The 23,824-nt window shown below is 51.5% G+C and overlaps 1 protein-coding gene across 1 annotated transcript in view; it reads left to right on the top strand.

The window, feature by feature from the left end:
* The first annotated feature begins 5,536 nt into the window (after window positions 1-5,536).
* LOC140395960 (stimulated by retinoic acid gene 8 protein homolog) overlaps window positions 5,537-23,824 on the top strand; it is a 91,921-nt gene continuing 73,633 nt past the window's right edge. Inside the window, exons 1-2 of the mRNA XM_072483988.1 lie at window positions 5,537-6,170; window positions 22,199-22,405. Coding sequence (XP_072340089.1) covers window positions 22,205-22,405 — 201 coding nt within the window. The 5' untranslated portion in view covers window positions 5,537-6,170; window positions 22,199-22,204. The remainder of the gene's footprint in view (window positions 6,171-22,198; window positions 22,406-23,824) is intronic.

Below are 23,824 nucleotides of genomic sequence, written 5' to 3'. Positions count from 1 at the left end.
AGCAGGGATTCTGATGGGGAATGCCAGGGGTGTGAGGAAGCTTGTGGGAGATTGGCTGCTGGGGCCCTGGGAGGTGGGATCGAGGTGACATTCCAATAGGTGTTGGCAAGGTGGAGGATTGAGAGGAGACCAGGAGCAATTACCCTGGCAGAACGGAGTAGGTCATTCAGCTTCTTGCGGCACTGCATCGCTGCCGTCTTCTGCAGGCTGCTGGCACTACCAGTGCTGTGACCGCCTCCCTAGAAGAATTTGTCACCTTGCTGGAGGACTTCCGGCCAGCCCACAGATATATTATTGCCCGCCTCTCCTCCATGGCATCCAGCATTAGGGTGAGGGCCCCTTCTATGAATCGAGGGGCAAATTCCCTCTCTGCCATCCTCTTGGCTTGTATGACAGCAAGTGTTATGAAGCTGTTTAAAAGCAGCGCCCCCTTCATTGAAGTGCTCAAATGACCCCCGAGGCGGGTGAATCAGACACTTTGAGCCTCAGGCACAGTGCTTTTCACGTGGGGAAAACATTTTTTTCCAAACTGCCTGAAAAATGAGGAAAAATTAACGGCGTTAATCACAACAATTTGCGTGACGAAAATGACTCGTCATTTTTTTCAGAAAATTCTGCCCCGGAATTTAAACAGGTGGAAAGTCTGGTTAAATCCTGTTAGTGTTAGCTCCATTGGAAAGGGGGAGTGGAGCACAGTGAAGCTTCCCATTGATCCACAGAATAAAATGGAACAAAGGGGGCGGGATTCTCCACTCCCGCGCCGAAGTGCCCACACCATCGTGAACGCCGTCGAGCTTCACGACGGCGCGAAACGGCCCCGATCCCGATCGATTCAGGCCCCGACAATGGGCTAGGATCGGGGCCGCGTCATCTACACGCGCCAGGCCTTGTCGGCGCGTAAAGGCGGCGTCGCATAGATGACGCGGCCGGCGCCGCATAACTGGCGTCACCCGCGCATGCGCGGGTTGGCCGGCGCCAACCCGCGCATGCGTGGTTGCCATCCTCTGAGTCCGCCCCGCAAGAAGATGGCGGACGGATCTTGCGGGGCCGCGGAAGGAAGGAGGTCCTCCTACAGAGAGGACGGCCCGACGATCGATGGGCACCAATCGCGGGCCATGCCACATTTGAGGTACCCCCCGGTGCAGGATACCCCCCCCCCCCGCGCTGTTCCCGACGGCAGCGACCAGGTGTGGACGGCTCCGGGGGGAACCCGCCGTTTTGGCCTGGCCGCTTGGCCCATCCAGGCCTGAGAATAGCGGGGTTGCCGGAGAATCGCCATTTTGGGTGCCTCCGGCTGCGGAACTCGACTGGGCCGTTCCCGCCGCTTGCGGGAATCGCGGGAGGGCGTCGGACCGGCGTCCCGGGAAATTTTGGCGGCCCAGGCAATTCTCCCAACTGGCGCGGGAGTGGAGAATCTCGCCCACGGTGTCAAAAGCAATAAGAGGAAGAAGTGAGGGGAGCAAAACAGCAGGAGGAGTGAGGGAAGGTGAGAGTCCGAGAGGAAGAGAGGGGAGCAAAGCTTCTCCCAAAGGGTCGTGCATCTGTGGAATTTGCTACTCCAGAATGTGATGGATGCTGGGACAGTGAGTAAATTTAAAGAGTAATTAGACAGATTTTTAATTAGAAATGGGTTGAAGGATTACGGAGAACGGGGAGAACATGATGAGATCAGCCATGATTGTATTGACAAATGTTGAATTCTTTACCCGTCAGTCTGGCCTCAATAAAACTCGAGATGGATTTGTAGGCATAGTATTATTTATTTTTAACCAACTTGCAAGTCTGACTCGCTTCTCAGGGACACAGAACACAGAACCAGTCTCCTGGACCCCTTGGAAACGAATGAGGTCCGAGACAAAGGGATCTCTGCAAATACATTCAAATGGCATCAAGTTTCACATACAAGATTCCCATAGGTCATCCTATACCCCTCCTGACCTGGCCATACATCCTAATTGGCTCACTTCTCATTCCTTAACCCTGGGCCTCTTGTTACCCAGCATCCTTTTCCCCATCCTCCATCAGACCACTCCCCCTTCCTTGCCATGCTTTCCGAATCTCTTTGTCTCTTATTTGTGAACTCACTACCATCAGACTGGCTCGCATCTACATTACTGTAACTAATATTTGAACTATTTTATATCACATTCGTCATTATTGTATGGTGAAACAGGCTTGAGAGGCTAAATTGCCTACCCCTGCTTCTTGTCTTCTAAGAAAGAACTATTCTAATTCCACCTCTTGGTCTGTAGTCCTGTAGGCAACAGCACCTCAAGCACAAATCTGGTGTTCTTGATTAATAAGCGGATCAGAGGTTATTGGGGAATGAGGAACATATTGGCCTAATGTCTGATGGTCTTATGAGCCCAAGGTGATGCCTGATCTGGTTATTTGAGATGGCTGCCCAATCACTCCCACTCTTCCCACTTTAATTACTGTTGTGCAAATTTTCCTTTTCAAGTATATATCTCACCTGAAACGTTAACACATCTCTTTCAGAAGCTTATTTGACATCAAAGCTGAATTGACCGAGTATGGCATCAAGGAGCCGGAGCTAAAATGGAATCAATGGGAATCAGGGGGGAACTCTCTGCTGGTTGGAGTCATAGCTGGCACAAAGGAAGGTGGCTGTGGCAGGAGGTCAATCATCATAGCTTCAGGACATCTCTGCAGGAGTTCCTCAGGTAGTGTCCTAGGCCCAATCATCTTCAGCTGCTTCATCAATGACCTCCCTTCCATCACAAGGGCAGAAGTGGGGATGTTTGCAGATGACTGCACAATGTTCAGCACCATTCGCGACTCCTCAGATAATGAAGCAGTCCATGTCCAAATGCAGCAAGACCTGGACAATTCCAGGCTTGAGCTGGCAAGTGGCAAGTTACATTCGTACCACACAAGTGCCAGGCAATGACCTCTCCAAGAGAGGACCTGACTACCGACATTCAATGGTATTACCATCGCTGAATCCTCCACAATCAACATCCTGGGTTTACCATTGATCAGAAACTGAACTCGACTAGCCATATTAATACTGTGGCTGCCAGGGCAGCTCAAAGGCTAGGAATCCTACGGCAAGTGACTCACCTCCTGGACGCCCAAAGCCTGTCCGCCATGTACAAGGCACAAGTTAGGAGTATAATGGAATACTCTCCACTTGCCTGGATGAGTGCAGCTTCAACAACACTCAAGACGCTCAACATCATCCAGGTCAAAGCAGCTGCTTGATTGCTCCTCCTTCCACAAACATTCAAACCCTCCACCACCGACGCACAGTGGCAGCCTTGTGTACCATCTACAAGATGCACTGCAGTAACTCACCAAGGTTCCTTAGGCAGCAACTTCCAAACCCACGGCCACTACCATCTAGGACAAGCACAGCAAATACCAGGGAACCCCACCATCTGGAGGTTCCCCTTCAAGTCACTCACCACCCTGACTTGGAAATATATCACCATTCCTTCACTGTCGCTGGGGCAAAATCTTGGAACTCCCTCCCCAACAGCACAGTGGGTGTACCTACACCTCAAGGACTGCAGTGGTTCAAGAAGGCAACTCACCATTACCTTCTGAAGGGCAACTAGGAATGGGTAATAAATGCTGGCCTAACCAGCGATGCCCACATCTCGTAAATGAATTTTTAAATAATTACTCACCATCTCTGCGTGGCTTCTATTGCCACGATGACAACCTCAGACAATTGCCTTCACTCCCCATACCTCATTACAAAACACATTTCCCCCTCCTACAGAGCTCGATTCTCATTTGAGAGAAAATGCTGGAAAATCTCAGCAGGTTGGGCAGCATCTGTGGGGAGAGAAAAGAGCTATCGTTTCGAGTCCAATGGCTTTGTTAATCTTTGATAGAGTCATTGGACTCCGAACGTCAGCTCTTTTCTCTCCCTACAGATGCTGCCAGACCTGCTGAGATTTTCCAGCATGTTCTCTTTCGTTTCAGATTCCAGCATCCACAGTAATTTGCTTTTATCCATTCTCATTTATCGCTTATGTCAAACTCTCTCCAATTAGTTCCTTCTAGCACAGGGCGAATTGCTGGCGCTTGGTGTTAAACACAGCCTAGTAAACTGTACCTCACTGTCCAGCTATCCTTAAACTGGCAGGGGGCCGAAACAACACTTAAAAACCGAAATACCTCTTTAAAATGTGCGGTGCTGGAATAAACCTCCAGCTTCTCCTGTACCCGCGAATAGAATAAAATCAGAAGTGTGAACTTTGGATTTATATTGGTCTCCCGGCCTATTAACCTTCAAGTTAATAATAAAGCTTCGAATCTGAAATGAAAAGTTTCAGGTGATCCCTGACTCCCGGAGCTGGCGGCTCGCTGTCCCGCCGGGTGACAGAGGCCCGGCTGCCGCCGGCTTCCCCTCCGCTCTCTCCCCGCCCGGCTACCCGGCCTTCCCCTCCTCTCTCTCCCCGCCCGGCCACTCGGCCCTCTTTCCCCTTCTCCCGCCCTTTCCAAACGCCGCCTCCCATTGGTCGCCGAGTTGCTACCCGGACCACGGCGGAGCTTCCCATTGGTCCACAGAATATAATGGAACGTAAGGTGTCAAAAGCAATAAGAAACGAGGGGAGCAGAACAGCGAGAGGAGTGAGGGAAGGTGAGAGAGAAAGAAAAACAGCGAGCGGAGTGAGGAAAGGTGAGCGAGAGAGAGAAAAACAGCGAGAGGAGTGAGGAAAGGTGAGCGAGAGAGAGAAAAACAGCGAGAGGAGTGAGGGAAGGTGAGAGTCAGAGAGAGAACAACAGCAAGAGGAGGGAGGGAAGGTCAGAGAGAGGAACACAGCAAGAGGAGTGAGGGAAGGTGAGAGTCAGAGAGAGGAACACAGCAAGAGGAGTGAGGGAAGGTGAGAGTCAAAGAGAGGAAAACAGCAAGAGGAGGGAGGGAAGGTGAGAGAGAGAAAATCAGCAAGAGGAGTGAGGGAAGGTGAGAGTCAGAGAGAGGAACACAGCAAGAGGAGTGAGGGAAGGTGAGAGTCAAAGAGAGGAAAACAGCAAGAGGAGGGAGGGAAGGTGAGAGTCAGAGAGAAAAACAGCAAGAGGAGGGAGGGAAGGTGAGAGTCAGAGAGAGAAAATCAGCAAGAGGAGTGAGGGAAGGTAAGAGTCAGAGAAAAAAATCAGCAAGAGGAGTGAGGGAAGGTGAGAGTCAGAGAGAGAAAAACAGCAAGAGAACTGAGGGAAGGTGAGAGGCAGAGAGAGAAAAACAGCAAGTGGAGGGAGGGAAGGTGAGAGTCAGAGAAAAACAGCAAGAGGAGGGAGGGAAGGTGAGAGTCAGAGAAATCAGCAAGAGGAGTGAGGGAAGGTGAGATTCAGCGAGAGAAAATCAGCAAGAGGAGTGAGGGAAGGTGAGAGAAAAACAGCAAGAGGAGTGAGGGAAGGTGAGAGTCAGAGAGAAAATCAGCAAGAGGAGTGAGGGAAGGTGAGAGTCAGAGAGAAACAGCAAGAGGAGGGAGGGAAGGTGAGAGAGTGAGAAACAGCAAGAGAACTGAGGGAAGGTGAGAGGCAGAGAAAAACAGCAAGAGGAGTGAGGGAAGGTGAGAGGCAGAGAGAGAAAAACAACAACAGGAGGGAGGGAAGGTGAGAGTCAAAGAGAAAAAAACATCAAGAGGAGTGAGGGAAGGTGAGAGTCAGAGAGAAAAACAGCAAGAGGAGTGAGGGAAGGTGAGAGTCAGAGAGAGAAAAACAGCAAGAGGAGTGAGGGAAGGTGAGAGTCAGAGAGAAAAAAAACATCAAGAGGAGTGAGCGAAGGTGAGAGAGAGAACACAGCAAGAGGAGTGAGGGAAGGTGAGCGTCAGAGCGAGAGAAACAGCAAGAGGAGTGAGGGAAGGTGAGAGAGAAAAACAGCAAGAGGAGTGAGGGAAGGTGAGAGTCAGAGAGAGAAAAACAGCAAGAGGAGTGAGGGACGGTGAGAGTCAGAGAGAGAAAGACAGCAAGAGGAGTGAGAGAAAGTGAGAACGAGAGGAACAAAAACACTAAGTGGAGTGGTAGAAGGTGAGAGCGAGAGAGAGAAAAAAACAGCAAAGCAGTGAGGGAAGGTGGGAGCCAGAAACAACAGGAGTGAGAGTGAGAAAGAAAAACAGGAAGAGGAGTCGGAGAAGGTGAGAGCCGCAAAGAAAAACCGCAAGAGGAGCGGACCAGACTCGACTGCCTCTTCGAAAGTAAGCTAAAAGAAATGCTTGCTGGACTTGTGTAACATCGATGAGCTGCTGCGTGATATATCTTTCATGGTTCGTCCTCACGGCTATGCTAATATCTGGTCTGCCCAAGACACATAAAAGTGATGTCCGTTAACAGCCCATCTTATCTATGGCTGGTTCTGCACAGCATGAATTGACAAATGGTTGGGCGAAATGTTACAACCAGTTTTGAACAAGTTTTCTACAAACACAGTGAAGGATTCCTTCAAATTTGAGAAAACCATACAGGGCTTCCATATCGATAGTGATGCCGTGTCCATGTTCTTATTTGAGATTGTTAGTCTATTCAACAATGTTCCACTTAAGGAAGCATTGCAACACTGTATCACTAGACCCACCATCGTTGCATTAACCAGTATTCATTGAACTTATGAACTCAGCAACTCGCGCAGTTCAGCTTTAATGCCACCATGTACGCCCAAGGAATACGTAGAAACATACATAGAAAATAGAAGCAGGAGGAGGCCATTCGGCCCTTCGAGCCTGCTCCGCCATTCATTATAATCATCAAATTCAGTACTATGATCCCGATTACTCCCCCATATCCTTTGATCCCTTTAGCCCCAAGTGCTATATCTAATTCCTTCTTGAAAGCACACAATCTTTTGGCCTCAACTACTTTCTGTGGTTGTGAATTCCATAGGTTCACCACTTTCTGGGTGAAGAGATTTTTCCTCACCTCAGTATTAAAAGGTTTACTCTTTTTTTAATAAACATTTTATTGAGGTATTTATGGTTTTATAGCAGTAACAGAAGAAACAGTGTACATACAAATATAAACATAGTGCAAAAGCTGTCTTCCTCTCTCACAGGTCCCACCTATTCTAGCCTCATATTCTGCACTAAACAACCCCCGCGCCGCCGCCGCCGCCGCCGCCCCCCCCCCCCCCCCCCCCCCCCCCCCATGTCACCATGTCACATAGCCAGGTCTCCGACTTCGGGGGCTTTGAGTCCCTCCAAGCTAATAATATCCGTCTCCGGGCTGCCAGGGAGGCAAAGGCCAGAACGTCTGCCTTTTTCTCTTCTTGGATTCCCAGATCTTCCGACACCCTGAAAATCACCACCTCTGGACTCGGCGCCACCCTTGTTTTCAACACTTTGGACATGACATCCGCAAACCCCTGCCAGAATCCCTTAAGCTTCGGGCATGCCCAGAACATATGGCCATGGTTCGCTGGTCCTCCCGCACACCTTGCGCACCTGTCTTCTATCCCAAAGAACCTGCTCATCCGGGCCAGGATCATGTGAGCCCGGTGAACGACCTTAAACTGTATCAGGCTGAGCCTGGCACATGTTGTGGACGCATTGACTCTACTCAACGCGTCCGCCCAGAGACCATCCTCTAACTCTCTACCTAACTCCTCTTCCCATTTGTGTTTCAGCTCCTCGGTCTGTGTTTCCTCTGACCCCATAAGCTCCCTATAAATGTCCGAAACCCTCCCTTCTCCCACCCACACTCTGGAAACTACCCTGTCCTGTATCCCCCTTGGTGGTAGGAGCGGGAAGGTTGAGACCTGCCTTCGTAGGAAGTCCCGCACCTGCAGATATTTGAATTTGTTTCCCCTCGCCAACCCAAACTTCTCCTAAATTCATTCCCTCCCGTCAGTTCAAATTTCAACTCCAGTTCCCTCAAGCTGGGAAAGCTCCGCTCTAAAAACATATCGCCCATCCTCTCGATCTCTGCCATCTCCGGAACCCTACACCTAACCTCCCCAGGGCAAACTGGTGATTATCGCAAATTGGGGACCAGACCGATACTCCCTCTGCTCCCACCAGTCTCCTCCACTGCCCCCCAGGCTCTCAGGGCCGCGACCACCGAGGGGCTGGTGGAGTAGAATGCCGGTGGGAATGGCAGAGGCGCCGTTACCAATGCCCCCAAACTAGTGCCCTTACAAGATGCCACCTCTACTCGTTCCCCCTCCAACATCCACTTCCTAATCATGGCTATATCCGCCGCCCAGTAATAATTGCTAAAGTTCGGGAGTGCCAGCCCACCCTTCCCCCGGCTGTGCCAGCCCGCCCTCCCCCCGGCTGTGCTCCAACATCCCCTTTTTAACTTGTGGGGTCTTACCCGCCCTACAAAGCCAGTGGTCACTTTGTTGACCCGTTTAAAAAAGGACCGAGGAATAAAGATGGGGAGACACTGAAACACAAACAGGAATCTCGGGAGAACCGTCATTTTCACTGTCTGTACCCTCCCAGCCAATGACAATGGGAGCACTCCTCCTTCATTTGGTCTACTAGTCGGGCCAGATTAAGCTTGCGCAGCCATTCCCGCGCCACCTGGATTCCTAGGTACCGAAAGCTTCCCCCTAGCACTTTAAACGGCAGCTCCCCCAATCGCCTCTCCTGCCCCCTTGCCTGGATCGCGAACATCTCGCTTTTCCCCACATTCAATTTATAACCCGAAAACCGGCCAAAATCCCCCAGAATCCATATAATTTCTTCCATCCCTTCCAATGGGTCCAACACATATAAGAGCAGATCGTCCGCATAGAGTGAGACTCTGTGCCGCGCCCCCCCCCCCCCCCCCCCCACACCCCCCCCCCCCCACACCCCAGTCCCTTCCAGCCCTTTGAGGCTCTCAACTCAATTGTCAGCGGTTCTCTGCGAACAACAGCGGGGAGAGGGGGCATCCCTGCCTCGTCCCCCATGCAGCCTAAATAAGCCCAATGTCAGGCTGTTCGTCCGAACACTTGCCACGGGCGCCTGATACAGCAGCCTGACCCAGTCAATGAAGCCCTGCCCAAATCCAAACCGCCCCAATACCACCCACAGATATTCCCATTCCACCCGGTTAAATGCCTTCTCTGCGTCCATTGCGACCACTACCTCTACGTCCCTACCCTCTGGGGGCATCATGATAACATTCACCAGCCTTCTTACGTTGGCCGCCAACTGTCTCCCCTTAACAAATCCCGTCTGGTCCTCCCCAATCACGTCCAGGACGCAGTCCTCAATCCTTGAGGACAAGATCTTAGCCAACAATTTGGCGTCCACATTTAGTAGGGAGATCGGTCTGTAGGACCTGCATAACTCCAGGTCCTTATCCTGCTTCAGGATCAATGACATAGTGGCCTGTGACATCGTCGGGGGGCAGCCCCCTCTCTCTCTTGCCTCATTGAATGTCCTCATCAGCAGTGGCCCCAGTATTCCAGAGAACTTTTTGTAAAACTCCACGGATACCCAGGGCTTTACCCGACTGCATGGCCATCAGCCCATCTGCTATCTCTTCCAACGCAATCGGGGCCCCCAACCCTTCTACCAAGTCTTCATCAACATTCGAGAACTTCAGCCCCCCCTAAGAATTGCCTCATCCCCTCCGGCCCAGCTGGGGGCTCCGACTCTACACTCTGCTGTCGAATTCCTCGAACGCATTATTGACCCCAGCTGAATGTCTGACCAGGTTCCCATCTCTGTCCCTACTTTCTCAATCTCCCTGGCCGCCTCCCGCTTTCTAAGCTGCTGCACAAGCATTCTACTGGTTTTCTCCCCATATTCATAGATCGCCCCCCTCGCTTCCTCAGCTGCTCTACCGCCTACCCTGTAGTTAACAAGCCAAACTCTGCCTGTAGCCTCCGCCGTTCCCTTAAAAACCCTGCCTCTGGGGTCTCCACATACCTCCTGTCGACCTGTAGTATTTCCTTTATCAGTCGGTCCGTCTCTGCTCTGTCTACCTTCTCCCTGTGGGCCCGTAATGAAATCAGCTCCCCTCTAACCACCGCCTTCAATGCCTCCCAGACCACTGCAGCCGAAACTTCCCCCTTGTCGTTGACTTCCAGATAGGTCTGGATACATTTCATCAGCCGCCCACACACCTCATCCGCTAAAAGCCCCACGTCCAGCTTCCAGTGCGGGCGCTGGCTACTCTCCTTGCTCAGCTGTAGGTCAACCCAGTGCGGGGCATGGTACGAGATCGTGATCGCTGAGTACTCCGTGTCCATTAACTCCATCAGTGAAGCCCTATTCAGGATAAAAAAGTCAATCCGGGAGTACACTTTATGCACGTGCGAGTAGAAGGAAAACTCAATGCCAGGAGTATATGAAACAAGGTAGGGGAACTGGCAGCGTGGGTTGGTACCTGGGACTTCGATGTTGTGGCCATTTCGGAGACATGGATAGAGCAGGGACAGGAATGGATGTTGCAGGTTCCGGGGTTTAGGTGTTTTAGTAAGCTCCGAGAAGGAGGCAAAAGAGGGGGAGGTGTGGCGCTGCTAGTCAAGAGCAGTTTTACGGTGGCGGAGAGGATGCTAGATGGGGACTCTTCTTCCGAGGTAGTATTGGCTGAAGTTAGAAACAGGAAAGGAGAGGTCACCCTGTTGGGAGTTTTTTATAGGCCTCCTAATAGTTCTAGGGATGTAGAGGAAAGGATGGCGAAGATGATTCTGGATATGAGCGAAAGTAACAGGGTAGTTATTATGGGAGACTTTAACTTTCCAAATATTGACTGGAAAATATATAGTTCGAGTACAATAGATGGGTCGTTTTTTGTACAGTGTGTGCAGGAGGGTTTCCTGAAACAATATGTTGACAGGCCAACAAGAGGCGAGGCCACGTTGGATTTGGTTTTGGGTAATGAACCAGGCCAGGTGTTGGATTTGGAGGTAGGAGAGCACTTTGGGGACAGTGACCACAATTCGGTGACGTTTACGTTAATGATGGAAAGGGATAAGTATACACCGCAGGGCAAGAGTTATAGCTGGGGGAAGGGCAATTATGATGCCATTAGACGTGACTTGGGGGGGATAAGGTGGAGAAGTAGGCTGCAAGTGTTGGGCACACTGGATAAGTGGGGCTTGTTCAAGGATCAGCTACTGCGTGTTCTTGATAAGTATGTACCGGTCAGACAGGGAGGAAGGCGTCGAGCGAGGGAACCGTGGTTTACCAGGGAAGTGGAATCTCTTGTTAAGAGGAAGAAGAAGGCCTATGTGAAGATGAAGTGTGAAGTTTCGATTGGGGCGATAGAACATAGAACATAGAACATAGAAAATACAGCACAGAACAGGCCCTTCGGCCCACGATGTTGCGCGATGGATAGTTACAAGGTAGCGAGGAAGGATCTAAAGAGAGAGCTAAGACGAGCAAGGAGGGGACATGAGAAGTATTTGGCAGGAAGGATCAAGGAAAACCCAAAAGCTTTCTATAGGTATGTCAGGAATAAGCGAATGACTAGGGAAAGAGTAGGACCAGTCAAGGACAGGGATGGGAAATTGTGTGTGGAGTCTGAAGAGATAGGCGAGATACTAAATGAATATTTTTCGTCAGTATTCACTCAGGAAAAAGATAATGTTGTGGAGGAGAATGCTGAGCCCCAGGCTAATAGAATAGATGGCATTGAGGTACGTAGGGAAGAGGTGTTGGCAATTCTGGACAGGCTGAAAATAGATAAGTCCCCGGGACCTGATGGGATTTATCCTAGGATTCTATGGGAGGCCAGGGAAGAGATTGCTGGACCTTTGGCTTTGATTTTTATGTCATCATTGGCTACAGGAATAGTGCCAGACGACTGGAGGACAGCAAATGTGGTCCCTTTGTTCAAAAAGGGGAGCAGAGACAACCCCGGCAACTATAGACCGGTGAGCCTCACGTCTGTAGTGGGTAAAGTCTTGGAGGGGATTATAAGGGACAAGATTTATAATCATCTAGATAGGAATAATATGATCAGGGATAGTCAGCATGGCTTTGTGAAGGGTAGGTCATGCCTCACAAACCTTATTGAGTTCTTTGAGAAGGTGACTGAACAGGTAGACGAGGGTAGAGCAGTTGATGTGGTGTATATGGATTTCAGCAAAGCGTTTGATAAGGTTCCCCACGGTAGGCTATTGCAAAAAATACGGAGGCTGGGGATTGAGGGTGATTTAAAGATGTGGATCAGAAATTGGCTAGCTGAAAGAAGACAGAGGGTGGTGGTTGATGGGAAATGTTCAGAATGGAGTACAGTCACAAGTGGAGTACCACAAGGATCTGTTCTGGGGCCGTTGCTGTTTGTCATTTTTATCAATGACCTAGAGGAAGGCGCAGAAGGGTGGGTGAGTAAATTTGCAGACGATACTAAAGTCGGTGGTGTTGTCGATAGTGTGGAAGGATGTAGCAGGTTACAGAGGGATATAGATAAGCTGCAGAGCTGGGCTGAGAGGTGGCAAATGGAGTTTAATGTAGAGAAGTGTGAGGTGATTCACTTTGGAAGGAATAACAGGAATGCGGAATATTTGGCTAATGGTAAAGTTCTTGAAAGTGTGGCTGAGCAGAGGGATCTAGGTGTCCATGTACATAGATCCCTGAAAGTTGCCACCCAGGTTGATAGGGTTGTGAAGAAGGCCTATGGAGTGTTGGCCTTTATTGGTAGAGGGATTGAGTTCCGGTCGGGAGGTCATGTTGCAGCTGTACAGACCTCTGGTCCGGCCGCATTTGGAGTATTGCGTACAGTTCTGGTCACCGCATTATAGGAAGGACGTGGAGGCTTTGGAACGGGTGCAGAGGAGATTTACCAGGATGTTGCCTGGTATGGAGGGAAAATCTTATGAGGAAAGGCTGACGGACTTGAGGTTGTTTTCGTTGGAGAGAAGAAGGTTAAGAGGAGACTTAATAGAGGCATACAAAATGATCAGGGGGTTGGATAGGGTGGACAGTGAGAGCCTTCTCCCGCGGATGGATATGGCTGGCACGAGGGGACATAACTTTAAACTGAGGGGTAATAGATATAGGACAGAGGTCAGAGGTAGGTTCTTTACGCAAAGAGTAGTGAGGCCGTGGAATGCCCTACCTGCTACAGTAGTGAACTCGCCAACATTGAGGGCATTTAAAAGTTTATTGGATAAACATATGGATGATAATGGCATAGTGTAGGTTAGATGGCTTTTGTTTCGGTGCAACATCGTGGGCCGAAGGGCCTGTACTGTGCTGTATTGTTCTATGTTCTATGTTCCTTCACTCTCGGCCGCCCAAATCTCCATGGGTCCCCCCCATCTGCTCCATAAACCCCTTTAGCTCCTTTGCCATTGCTGGCACCCTGCCTGTCCTTGAGCTAGATCGGCCTAGCCCTGGGTCAATGACTGTGTTAAAGACCCCCGCCCCCCAATAACCAGCTTATGCAAATCCAGGTCCGGGATCTTCCCCAACATCCTCCTTATGAACTCCACATCATCCCAATTCGGCGCGTACGCATTCACAAGTACCACTGGCAGCCCATCCAGCTTTCCACTGACCATTATGTACCGACCCCCCACGTCTGCAACTATTCTTCCCGCTTCGAATGACACTCGCTTATTAATCAGGATCGCGCCACCTCTAGTCTTGGAGTCCAGCCCCGAGTGGAAAACCTGTCCGACCCATCCCATCCATAGTCTGACCTGGTCAGTCACTCTAAGGTGCATCTCCTGCAACATTTTTTTTTTAATAAACAATTTTATTGAGGTATTTTTGGCATTGTAAACAGTTCCGGTGTACAGTAATGTGCAAATATCAACACAAAGCAGAAACGTAATGCAAAAGACCACTCTTTTCACAGTAACTTCATTTGAAGCCTACTTGTGACAATAAGCGATTTTCATTTCATTTCATTTCCTCTCTCATAACCAGTACCTGCCTATTTATCCCTCCTAATCTGCTCTAATCCTATCTCCCCCCCCCCCCCCACCTACCCCCGCCGCTGACGTTTAATTCCCCGCGAAGAAGTCGATGAATGGTTGCCACCTTCGGACGAACCCCAATACAGATCCTCTTAAGGCAAACTTAATTTTTTCCAGCCCTAAAAAGCTCGACATGTCCGAGAGCCATGCTTCGGTCTTTGGGGGCTTTGAGTCCCTCCATGCCAGCAGTATACGTCGCCGGGCTACCAGGGAAGCAAAGGCCAAGACATCGGCCTCCCTCTCCTCCTGGACCCCCGGTTCTTCCGAGACCCCAAAGATTGTCACCACCGGACTCATCACCGCCCTAGTTTTCAGTACCTGGGACACGACGTCCGCAATCCCTCCCAGTATCTCCTAAGTTTTGGGCATGCCCAGAACATGTGGACGTGATTCGCTGGCCCTCCCGCACACCTAGCGCATTTATCCTCCACCCCAAAACATTTACTCATCTGAGCCACCGTCATGTGGGCCCGGTGGATGACCTTGAACTGAATCAGGCTGAGCCTAGCACATGTTGCAGTTGAATTTACCCTACTCAGGGTTTCCGCCCATTCCCCGTCCTCCATCTCCTCGCCGAGTTCCTCCTCCCACTTGAGCTTCAGTTCCTCTGTCTGGGACTCCTCCCCTTTCATAAGTTCTCGGTAAATATCCGAGACTTTCCCCTCCTCTACCTCTCCCCTAGAGACTACTCTGTCCTGGATCCCATTTGGCGGGAGGCGTGGGAAGGATGGGACCTGTCTAATTATAAAGTCACGCACTTGCAAGTACTGAAAGTCATTCCCTCTTACTAGACCGACTTTCTCCTCCAAGACCCTCATGCTCGAGAAGCTCCCCCCCAAGAACATATTGCCCATCCTTCCCACCCCCGCCTGCCGCCATGCTCGGAATCCACCGTCCATACTCCCAGCGGCGAATCGGTGGTTGTCGCATATTGGAGACCAGACCGATGCTCCCACCTCTCCTACATGCCTCCTCCACTGGCCCCAGATCCGCAGGGCTGCCACCACTACCGGGCTGGTGGAGTACCTGGCCGGCGGGAGCGGTAGGGGGGCCATGACCAGGGCTGCCAAACTGGTGCACATGCACAAAGCCGCCTCCACTCGCCCCCAAATAGACCCCGTACCCACCATCCAACTCCTTACCATGGCTATGTTGGCCCCCCCTTGCTACGGTTCCTCTCAAGCATCGCTTTCTTCATCGGCGGGGACTTCCCCGCCCAGACAAAGCCCATAATAATCTTGTTGACCCTTTTGAAGAAGGACCGCGGGATGAAAATCGGGATGCACTGAAAAATAAACAGGAATCTTGGGAGGATTGTCATCTTTACCGTCTGCACTCTCCCCTCCAGTGATAGCGGGAGTGCATCCCATCTCCTGAACTCGCTCTTCATTTGTTCCACCACTCTAGTCAAATTTAGTTTGTGCAGCCTGCCCCAGTCTCGTGCCATGTGAATCCCTAAGTATCGGAAACTTTCTCCGACCATCCTAAATGGCAGCCCCTTCAACCTGTTCTCCTGGCCCCTGGCCCCTCGCCTGCACTACAAACATCTCACTCTTAACCATGTTCAGTTTGAACCCTGAAAACCTGCCAAATTCTCTCAATATTCCTAGTATACTGTCCCTCCCAGCCAGCGGGTTCGATACGTACAGGAGCAGGTCGTCCGCGTACAGCGATACCCTATGTTCCACCCCTCCCCTAATTCCCTTCCACCCCCTCGCAGCTCTCAGGGCAATCGCCAGCGGTTCTATGGCCAATACAAACAGCAACGGGGAGAGTGGGCATCCTTGTCTGGTCCCCTGGTGTAGTCTAAAGTACTCTGATGTTGTCCTATTCGTCCTCACGCCAGCTTTTGGGGCCTGGTACAATGGTCTTAACCCAGTCAACAAAGCCCACCCCGAACCCAAACCGTCTGAGTACCTCCCACAAATAGTCCCACTCCACCCGGTCAAAGGCCTTCTCGGCATCCATTGCCACCACTGCCTCTACCTCTCTGCCCTCCGGGGGCATATGATCACATTGTGTAGTCTTCTCAAGTTGGCTACCAGCTGTCTGCCTTTCACAAACCCTGTTTGGTCTTCCCTGATCACCTCTGGGACACAGTCCTCAATTCTAATCTCCAAGACCTTAGCCAGGAGCTTGGCGTCGACGTTGATCAGGGAGATAGGTCTGTATGACCCACAAGCTTCCGGGTCTCTATCCCGTTTTAATATCAGCGAAATGGTAGCCTGTGACGTCGTCCCTCTGTTCCTCGCCTCATTAAATACCCTAGTCAGCACATGCCCCACTATCTCCGAGAACGTTTTGTAGAACTCCACTAGATATCCGCCCGGCCCCAGGGATTTACCCAACTGCATGGCCTTCAAGCCCCCCAGTACTTTCTCAGCTCTGATCGGGGCCCCCAGTCCGTCTACCAGCCCCCAATCCACTTTTGGGAAGGTCAGTCCATCTAAGAAACGCTTCATCCCCCCGGCTCCCCAGGGGGTTCCGAGGTATAGAGCTTGCTGTAAAACTCCCGAAACACCTTGTTCAGTCCTGACGGGTCATCCACTCTGTTCCCCATACCGTCCACTACCCTGCCTATTTCTCTGGCCACCTCCTTCCCTCCTGAGTTGCTGCACAAGCATTCTACTAGCTTTCTCCCCGTGCTCATAGACCACACCTTTTGCCTTCCTGAGTTGTTCCACTGCCTTGCTCGTGGACAACACTCCCAGCTCGGCCTGCAGTCTCCGTCTATCTCTAAGTAGGTCCTCCCTCGGGGCCTCTGCGTATTCCCTATCTGTCCGGTGGATCTCCTTGATCAGTCTGTCCATTTCCGCTCTGTCCGTACTATCTCTGTGGGCCCAAATTGAAATCAGCTCCCCCCTTACCACCGCCTTCAGCGCCTCCCACAGGGTCGCTGCTGAGACTTCCTCTGTGTCATTAACCTGCAGGTAGTCCTGCATGCACTTCCGCAGTCTCTCGCACACCCCCTCCTCCGCTAGAAATCCTACGTCCAACCTCCATTGCGGGCGCTGGTAGCTCCCTTTGCAGACCTGCAGGTCCACCCAGTGTGGGGCATGATCCGAGATGGTGATCGCCGAGTACTCCGTATTTTTTACCCTGCCTACACAGTTCCTGCTCATGATGAAAAAAATCGATTCTAGAGTATACTTTGTGAACATGCGAGTAGAACGAATATTCCCTTCCCTTCTGCCGTCTGGCTCTCCATGGGTCAACCCCCCCCCCCCCCCCCCATCTGCTCCATGAACCCCCTCAGTTCCCTTGCCATCGCTGGGAGCCTACCCGTGAGCCTACCCGTTCTGGAGCATGGCCTGTCTAGTCCGGGGTCGAGGACCGTGTTGAAGTCCACACCCATGATCAGCTTGCGTGTATCTGGGATTTTCCCCAGCACCCTTTTAATGAAGTCAGCGTCGTCCCAATTTGGAGCATATACATTCATCAGGACTACCCTCACCCCCTCAAAAGTACCACGGACCATAAGAAATCTATCCCCTCCATCTGCAATTGTGCCCTCCGCCTCAAATTGAACCCATATATTGATCATGATTGCCACCCCCCTGGACTTAGTGTCCAAGCCCGAGTGGAAGACCTGGCTAATCCAGCCCTTCCTTAGTCTGGTCTGGTCAGTCACTTTCAGATGTGTCTCCTGCAGCGTGATTACGTCCGCCTTTAGAGCCCGCAAATGTGCGAACACACGCGCCCTCTTGACTGGCCCGTTCAGTCCTCTGACATTCCAGGTAATCAGCCTGGTTGGAGAGCACCTGCCCCCCCCGCCCCCCCTGCCGATCAACCATCTTCCTTCTTGGGCCCGCCCCCAGCCCATGTGCTGCGCCCCTCCCAGTTTGCCTCCTGGCAGTTCCCACCCCCGACCTCCGCTCTGTTACCTACTTTAGATTCCTCCCATGTCAGCAAAATAACTCCCCCCCCCTCCCCCCCAGCAACAACACCCCTCTGTAACCCGACCCCTGCCATTTACTGGCTGTATGCATACCCCCCACCTGACTCCCTTGACTAGCTTCCCGCTAGCCCGGTGACTCATCCCTCCGGCACCAACTTGTCTCGCTCCCATTGTCCCCCCGAGCTCATCCCCCCCCCCCACCTATCCACACCCATCCTCCTGATGTGTCCTGCTCGAGCAGTCTCTCTCCCTGCAGTACAAGAGATCAAACAAAAAACAAGGGTAATCAAACAAAGACCCGAGATCGCTCCAGCTGTAATGCTGTTCCATTTGTGTAAGCAGATATGTGATACCGATCAACCTTTTCTTCGCATTAGTAATAAAAACACACAGCAACACAGTACCCGCGTCACCCCCCCTACCTCCAATACCTTTAACCCCCATTGCTTCCCGGTCAAATTTCTGTTCCGTTGGAAGCTCCAAAAAGAAAAAAACACAAAGAAAAAGCAAAAAGACAACCCAAAAGAGAGAGGGGGCACGAGGGGGCACCCCCCCCCCCCGCCCATTGTACCCATAGGCAGCGAAAATGGAAAACAGAAACTACAAAGTACCTGTGAAGCAGCAAAAAAAAATAGAAAGCCAGTCCAAGAAAACTAGAAGTCTCACAAACAATAATACTCAGACCTTCGTGGGCCCTCGGAACGGCACCAGTCCCTGATCCTTTGCGAACTCCATCGCCTCATCGGGGTCCATAAAGTAGCAATGCGGGCTCTGGTGCGTAACCCAAAGCCGCGCCGGGAAAAGCAGACCGAACTTCACGTGCTTTTTGAACAAAATCTCTTTAATTCTTTTAAGGGCTGCTCGCCGCCTGGCCTGCTCCTGACTCAGGTCTTGATAGATGTGCAGGACATTGTTGTTCCATGTACTGCTCTTTGTACTCTTTGCCCACTGAAGTACCCGCTCCTTGTCTGTGAACCTGTGGAACCTGACCACCACTGGTCGAGGGGGGAGGGGCCTCCCGGCCGCGGCTGCCTCACCTGCACTCTGTGGGCCCCATTCCGCTCCAGCGGTCGCGGAAAGGAGGTAGCCCCCATCAACTGCTGTAACAGGTCTGCCACAAACGTCGTGGCGTCCGCTCCTTCGGCCCCCTCTGGGAGGCCAATAACTCTCAAATTTTGTCTGCTGGCTCTGTTTTCCAGGTCTTCAAGCCTGTCAAGCAGCCTTCTCTGCCGCTCCTTCAACCCATCTATCTCTATTGCAGCGATCGTTTGTGTGTCCGCCTGTTCCTCCACTGCTTGCTCCAGCTCCTTGACCTTTTTGTCCTGGGCCTCTAGCCTTTGGTTCACTTGCTCAACCGCTTTCTGCAGCGGTTCTAAGTTATCCCGTTTCATATCTTCAAAACTTCCTTTTATGACCTGCAGCATATTGTCCAGTGCTGCTTGGATCGTCTGGCCCGCGGTCTGGTCAGCCATCTTTGGTCCCGGGTCAGCTCCCACACCACTTTGTCTCTGCCCCTTTTCCTGCTTTCGCTGCTTTCTGCTCTTCTTTGTTTCCAAATCAGCAATTTTGTGGCCGTCTTTTCTAGCGCTCAAAAGTTCCGAAAAGTCGAGAAACCAGGTCCAAAAAGCCAGCCGGAGTGAGAGCCGTCTCCTGTAACATTGCCACGTCCGCCTTCAGTCCCCTCAAATGCGTGAACACGCGTGCCCTCTTAACCGGCCCATTTAGCCCTCTTACATTCCATGTGCTCAGCCTGATTGGGGGGCTTTTGGCCCCCCCCCCCCCCCCCCCCTCCGCCGATCAGCCATCACCTTTCTTGGGCCAGTCTCCAGCCCGCACCCCATGTATCCGCAGGCCCGCCCCCAGACAGCCTCCGCCCCTGACCTCCCTACTGTCCCACAGCAAAAGTCCCTCCCCCATCAGCAGAACATTCCCCCCCCAATCCCCCCTAGTAACAGCACCATACACACAGCCCCCTCCAACAAGCATACCATCTGCTCACCCCCCACTGCGCTTCCCTGAGCTAGCCCGCCCAGCTAGCTTGGTGGCCCCCGCCCATGGCGCCAGACATTTTCCCACCTATTGTCTCCACCCCCCCCCCCCCCCTCTGCTCGGACACACATATGCAAATGTAAACAATCCCAACCCAATTGCACAAAAGAAACACGCAATGAAAATCATAAAGAAGATCCAACATCTAACATTCACACCTCTATCCCCCATCAGTGCAAATGCAATTTTAACTGAAGCAACTCGTCCACAGACCCCAACTCAATACAAAAGACATTACAAGTAACATCCAAAGACAACAACTTTTCTTTTTAGAAAAAAAAATTAACTGAAGAGAAGAGAAGAGAAAAAAAAAACCACATGAGCACTGCAGCAAAGTTCAGTCCAAACACCTCAGTCCGCTACCAGCCCTTTCCTTCTCACGAAGTCCATCGCTTCCTCGGGCAACTCGAAGTAGAAATGCTGCTCTTGGTGAGTAACCCAAAGGCAGGCGGGGTACAGTAGTCCAAACTTTACCTTCTTCTTAAAATGGGTTGATTTTATCTGGTTGAACCCTGCTCGTCTCCTGGCCACGTCCACGCTCAGATCCTGATATATACGCAGGACGCTGTTCTTCCATTTGCAGCTCCATGTCTGCCCGGCCCACTAGAATGCACCCCTTGTCCAGGTACTTGTGGAATCTCACCACCATTGCTCCCGGGGGGGGGGGGGGGGGGGGGGGGTCGCCCACACGCGGCTTCCTCGCTATCGTTCTGTGCGCCCTGTCCACCTCCAAGGTTCGGGAGAACGTCCCATCCCCTAGCAGCTTCTCAAACAGCCGCTATGTATGCCTCTGCGTCTGTTCCTTCGGATCCTTATGGGAGCCCAACGATTCTCAGGTTCTTTCGGCGGGACCTGTTTTCTAGATCTTCCACCTGCTCCTGGCCTTTTCTCTTGGTCTCTCAACATTCCCCCCCACCTCCAACTCCACTGCAGCTTGGTGCTCCTCCTGCTCAGTCAGTGCCTTCTCCACTTTCTGGATCGTCCAATCTTGAGCATCCAGTCTGAGTTCCAGTCGTGCAATCGTTTTCTTAATCGGGTCCAAGCAGTCCTGTTTCTGCTTGGTGAAGTCCTCCTGTATAAACTGCATCATCTGCTCCGTCGACTGCTGGGTCATCGAGCCAGAACTCCGGTCCTCCGTCATGCTTTCCCCCGCTGCAGCCTCAGTCCAAGCCTTCTCCGTTCGCCTATTTCTTCCTTTGCGAGCACTCCTGGTCCACTTCTCCATGTGCCCTGGCGTGGCGGGGGGACCTGCTGGAATTCTTAACGTTTGAAAAGGCCAAATTTGAACTGAGGGGTTCTACAATTTATGGGCGTTATTCATTATGCACTTTCGAGAATTGGATCACATCGAACATCAGGGGGATTGGAGGACTGGGAGGGTTGGGTGGAGGAGGACTGTATATGTTAATGGTGACTATGGGTGATTCCTGGGGCAAAGTTCTCCCCCAACGGCGGGATGCCCGCCGACTGGCGCCAAAGACGGCGCCAATCAGACGGGCATCGCGCCAGCCCAAAGGTGCGGAATGCTCCGCATCTTTGGCGGCCTAGCCCCAACATTGAGGGGCTAGGCCGACGCCGGAGGGATTTCCGCCCCGCCAGCTGGCGCGGAAATGCGGCGCATGCGCGGGAGCGTCAGCGGCCGCTGTCAGTTTCCCGCGCATGCGCAGTGGGGAGAGTATTTTCCGCCTCCGCCATGGTGGAGGCCGTGGCGGAGGGGGAAGGGAAAGAGTGCCCTCATGGCACAGGCCCGCCCGCGGATCGGTGGGCCCCGATCGTGGGCCAGGCCACCGTGGGGGCACCCCCCGGGTTCAAATCGTCCCGCGCCCCCCCCCCCCACCGGACCCCGGAGCCCGCCCACGCCGCCTGGTCCCGCCGTAAATACCAGGTTTGATTTACGCCGGCGGGACAGGCAATTTCTGGGCGGGACTTCGGCCCATCCGGGCCGGAGAATCCAGCGGGGGGTCCCGCCAACCGGTGCGGCCCGATTCCCGCCCCCGCCCAATCTCCGGTACCGGAGACTTCGGCGGGGGCGGGGGCGGGATTCACGGCGGCCAACGGCCATTCTCCGACCCGGCGGGGGGTCGGAGAATGATGCCCCTGGTTCCGTTTTGTGATTTGTTTATGTTAACATGCGGGCCAATGCCTGAGGTATGGTGGGAGGATGAGATTGTTGTTATTGATATTGGGATTGACATTACATTCGTTACTGATTATTGTTTATTGGTGGGTGTAAATTTGGGAGAAAATGTGAAAAAGGAGAAGAATAACATTTAAAAAAAAAAAATCCATGAAGCTCCATGTTTATTAAGAGAGTATCACAGAAACTATTCTTAGGAGTCTAATTTTTTGTAATAGGACAGCTATGCTACTCATGTTTAACGGTTTACAAGTCTGTATCTGCTCCTGGATTTCAGATTTCAATGGAGAGCTCTGGAGATTGCACTAGTCCTTACACAGATGCGAGCTCCAGTTTCTTGGCGATGCTGCAGGAAGTGGAACCTCGGGTGGCTCGCCGACGCCTTTCTCAAGCTCGACATCGTGCAAAGCTGGTCGGTCTCTTCAATCACCTACGAGACACAGTATGTCCTCAGTCCAAGAGGACGAAGAGGACCACTTCAAAAGTAAGACAGGTTTGAGAAACAGTTCAAAAGGAAAATACTGCAGAAGCTGGAAATCTGAAATAAAAACAGAAAATGCTGGAAATACTCTGCAGGCCTGGCAATATCTGTGGAGGGAAAAACAGGGTTAATGTTTCAGGTTCATGACCTTTCCTCAGAATTTTCTGATTTTTAACTGAGTGATAGTTGCTTGCTTGTCACCCGAAACTGGGTAGCAAGTTATGTATAGGATAAAAGGGTTTCAAGAGTTATTTTTCTTGTTTTTTTTAATTATGTATCAACATTGTACATAGATTGAGATCTTGTTTATATTACAAAAATCAGTGTTACATACATATGACACTCGTGTATATTGTGAAATATGTTGCATTTTATATTGAAAGGGTAAGAGATGAAATATAATAAGTTTTGAAAAAGGGGAAAAGTTATTTTGGCCCAGATTATTGCCATGGTGAGTCACGGGCACGTCCCATTTTGTTGGGGATGGGAATGGGGGTGTCTCATGTTTCACCAATGCACAGTTTATGGAGGCAGCTGGACATTTAAATTATCAGCTGCCTTCACTGAAGTCTGATTTTGTTAGCCCAGGGCTGTCAAGCTCATTGGAACTGTCAACAGAGCCTTCAAAAAGTGTCATGAGGAAGTATCAAGAGGACCTTGAAAAGTGCCAAGAGGAACTGTCAAAAGCTTCTGTCAAACTGTCAAGGCATTTAAAAAAATGATTGTTTGCGATTTCACTCTGCATGTTGACATAAGCTTGAGGGTTTCCATTACTGGATTGCTGTTGCATGACTGATTTCGCAACCGTCAATTAACACAGTGGGCTGCCTGCTGTTTCACAATTTGATTGACAGCTACAAGTGGTTATAAACTCTTTCAAGTGGGGCTATGCATTCCATTGGTAGTTATAAGAGATTGCGTACTTCAATGAAATGATCATTGTTTTACAGCTTTATTTAGTTGAAGGAAAATAAATCTATTATACAAGTTTTTATGAATGCGGGTTCTTTTTTTTAAATATAGTGAAATCTGCAATAGGCACTTAGAACTTTATTTTCTAGAACTTTATTTTACCTCATCTCTGCATGGAACTTAGGGTGAAATTCTCCGGTATCGGCGCGATGTCCGCCGACTGGCGCGCACATCAGTCGGGCATCGCGCCGCACCAAAGGTGCAGAATGCTCCGCATCTTGGGGGGCCGAGCCCCAACCTTAAGGGGCTAGGCCCGTGCCGGACGAATTTCCGCCCCGCCAGCTGGCGGAGAAGACCTTTGGTGCCCCGCCAGCTGGCGCGGAAATGACATCTCCGGGCAGCGCACTCGCGGGAGGGTTAGCGGCCGCTGACGGCATTCCCGCGCATGCACAATGGAGGGAGTCTCTTCTGCCTCCGCCATGGTGGAGACTGTGGCGAAGGCGGAAGGAA

Source organism: Scyliorhinus torazame, chromosome 19 (assembly GCF_047496885.1).
Source record: "Scyliorhinus torazame isolate Kashiwa2021f chromosome 19, sScyTor2.1, whole genome shotgun sequence".
NCBI classification, from domain to species: domain Eukaryota; kingdom Metazoa; phylum Chordata; class Chondrichthyes; order Carcharhiniformes; family Scyliorhinidae; genus Scyliorhinus; species Scyliorhinus torazame.
The sequence above is the reverse complement of the archived record's forward strand: the minus strand, read 5'-3'. Positions and strand labels throughout refer to the sequence as shown.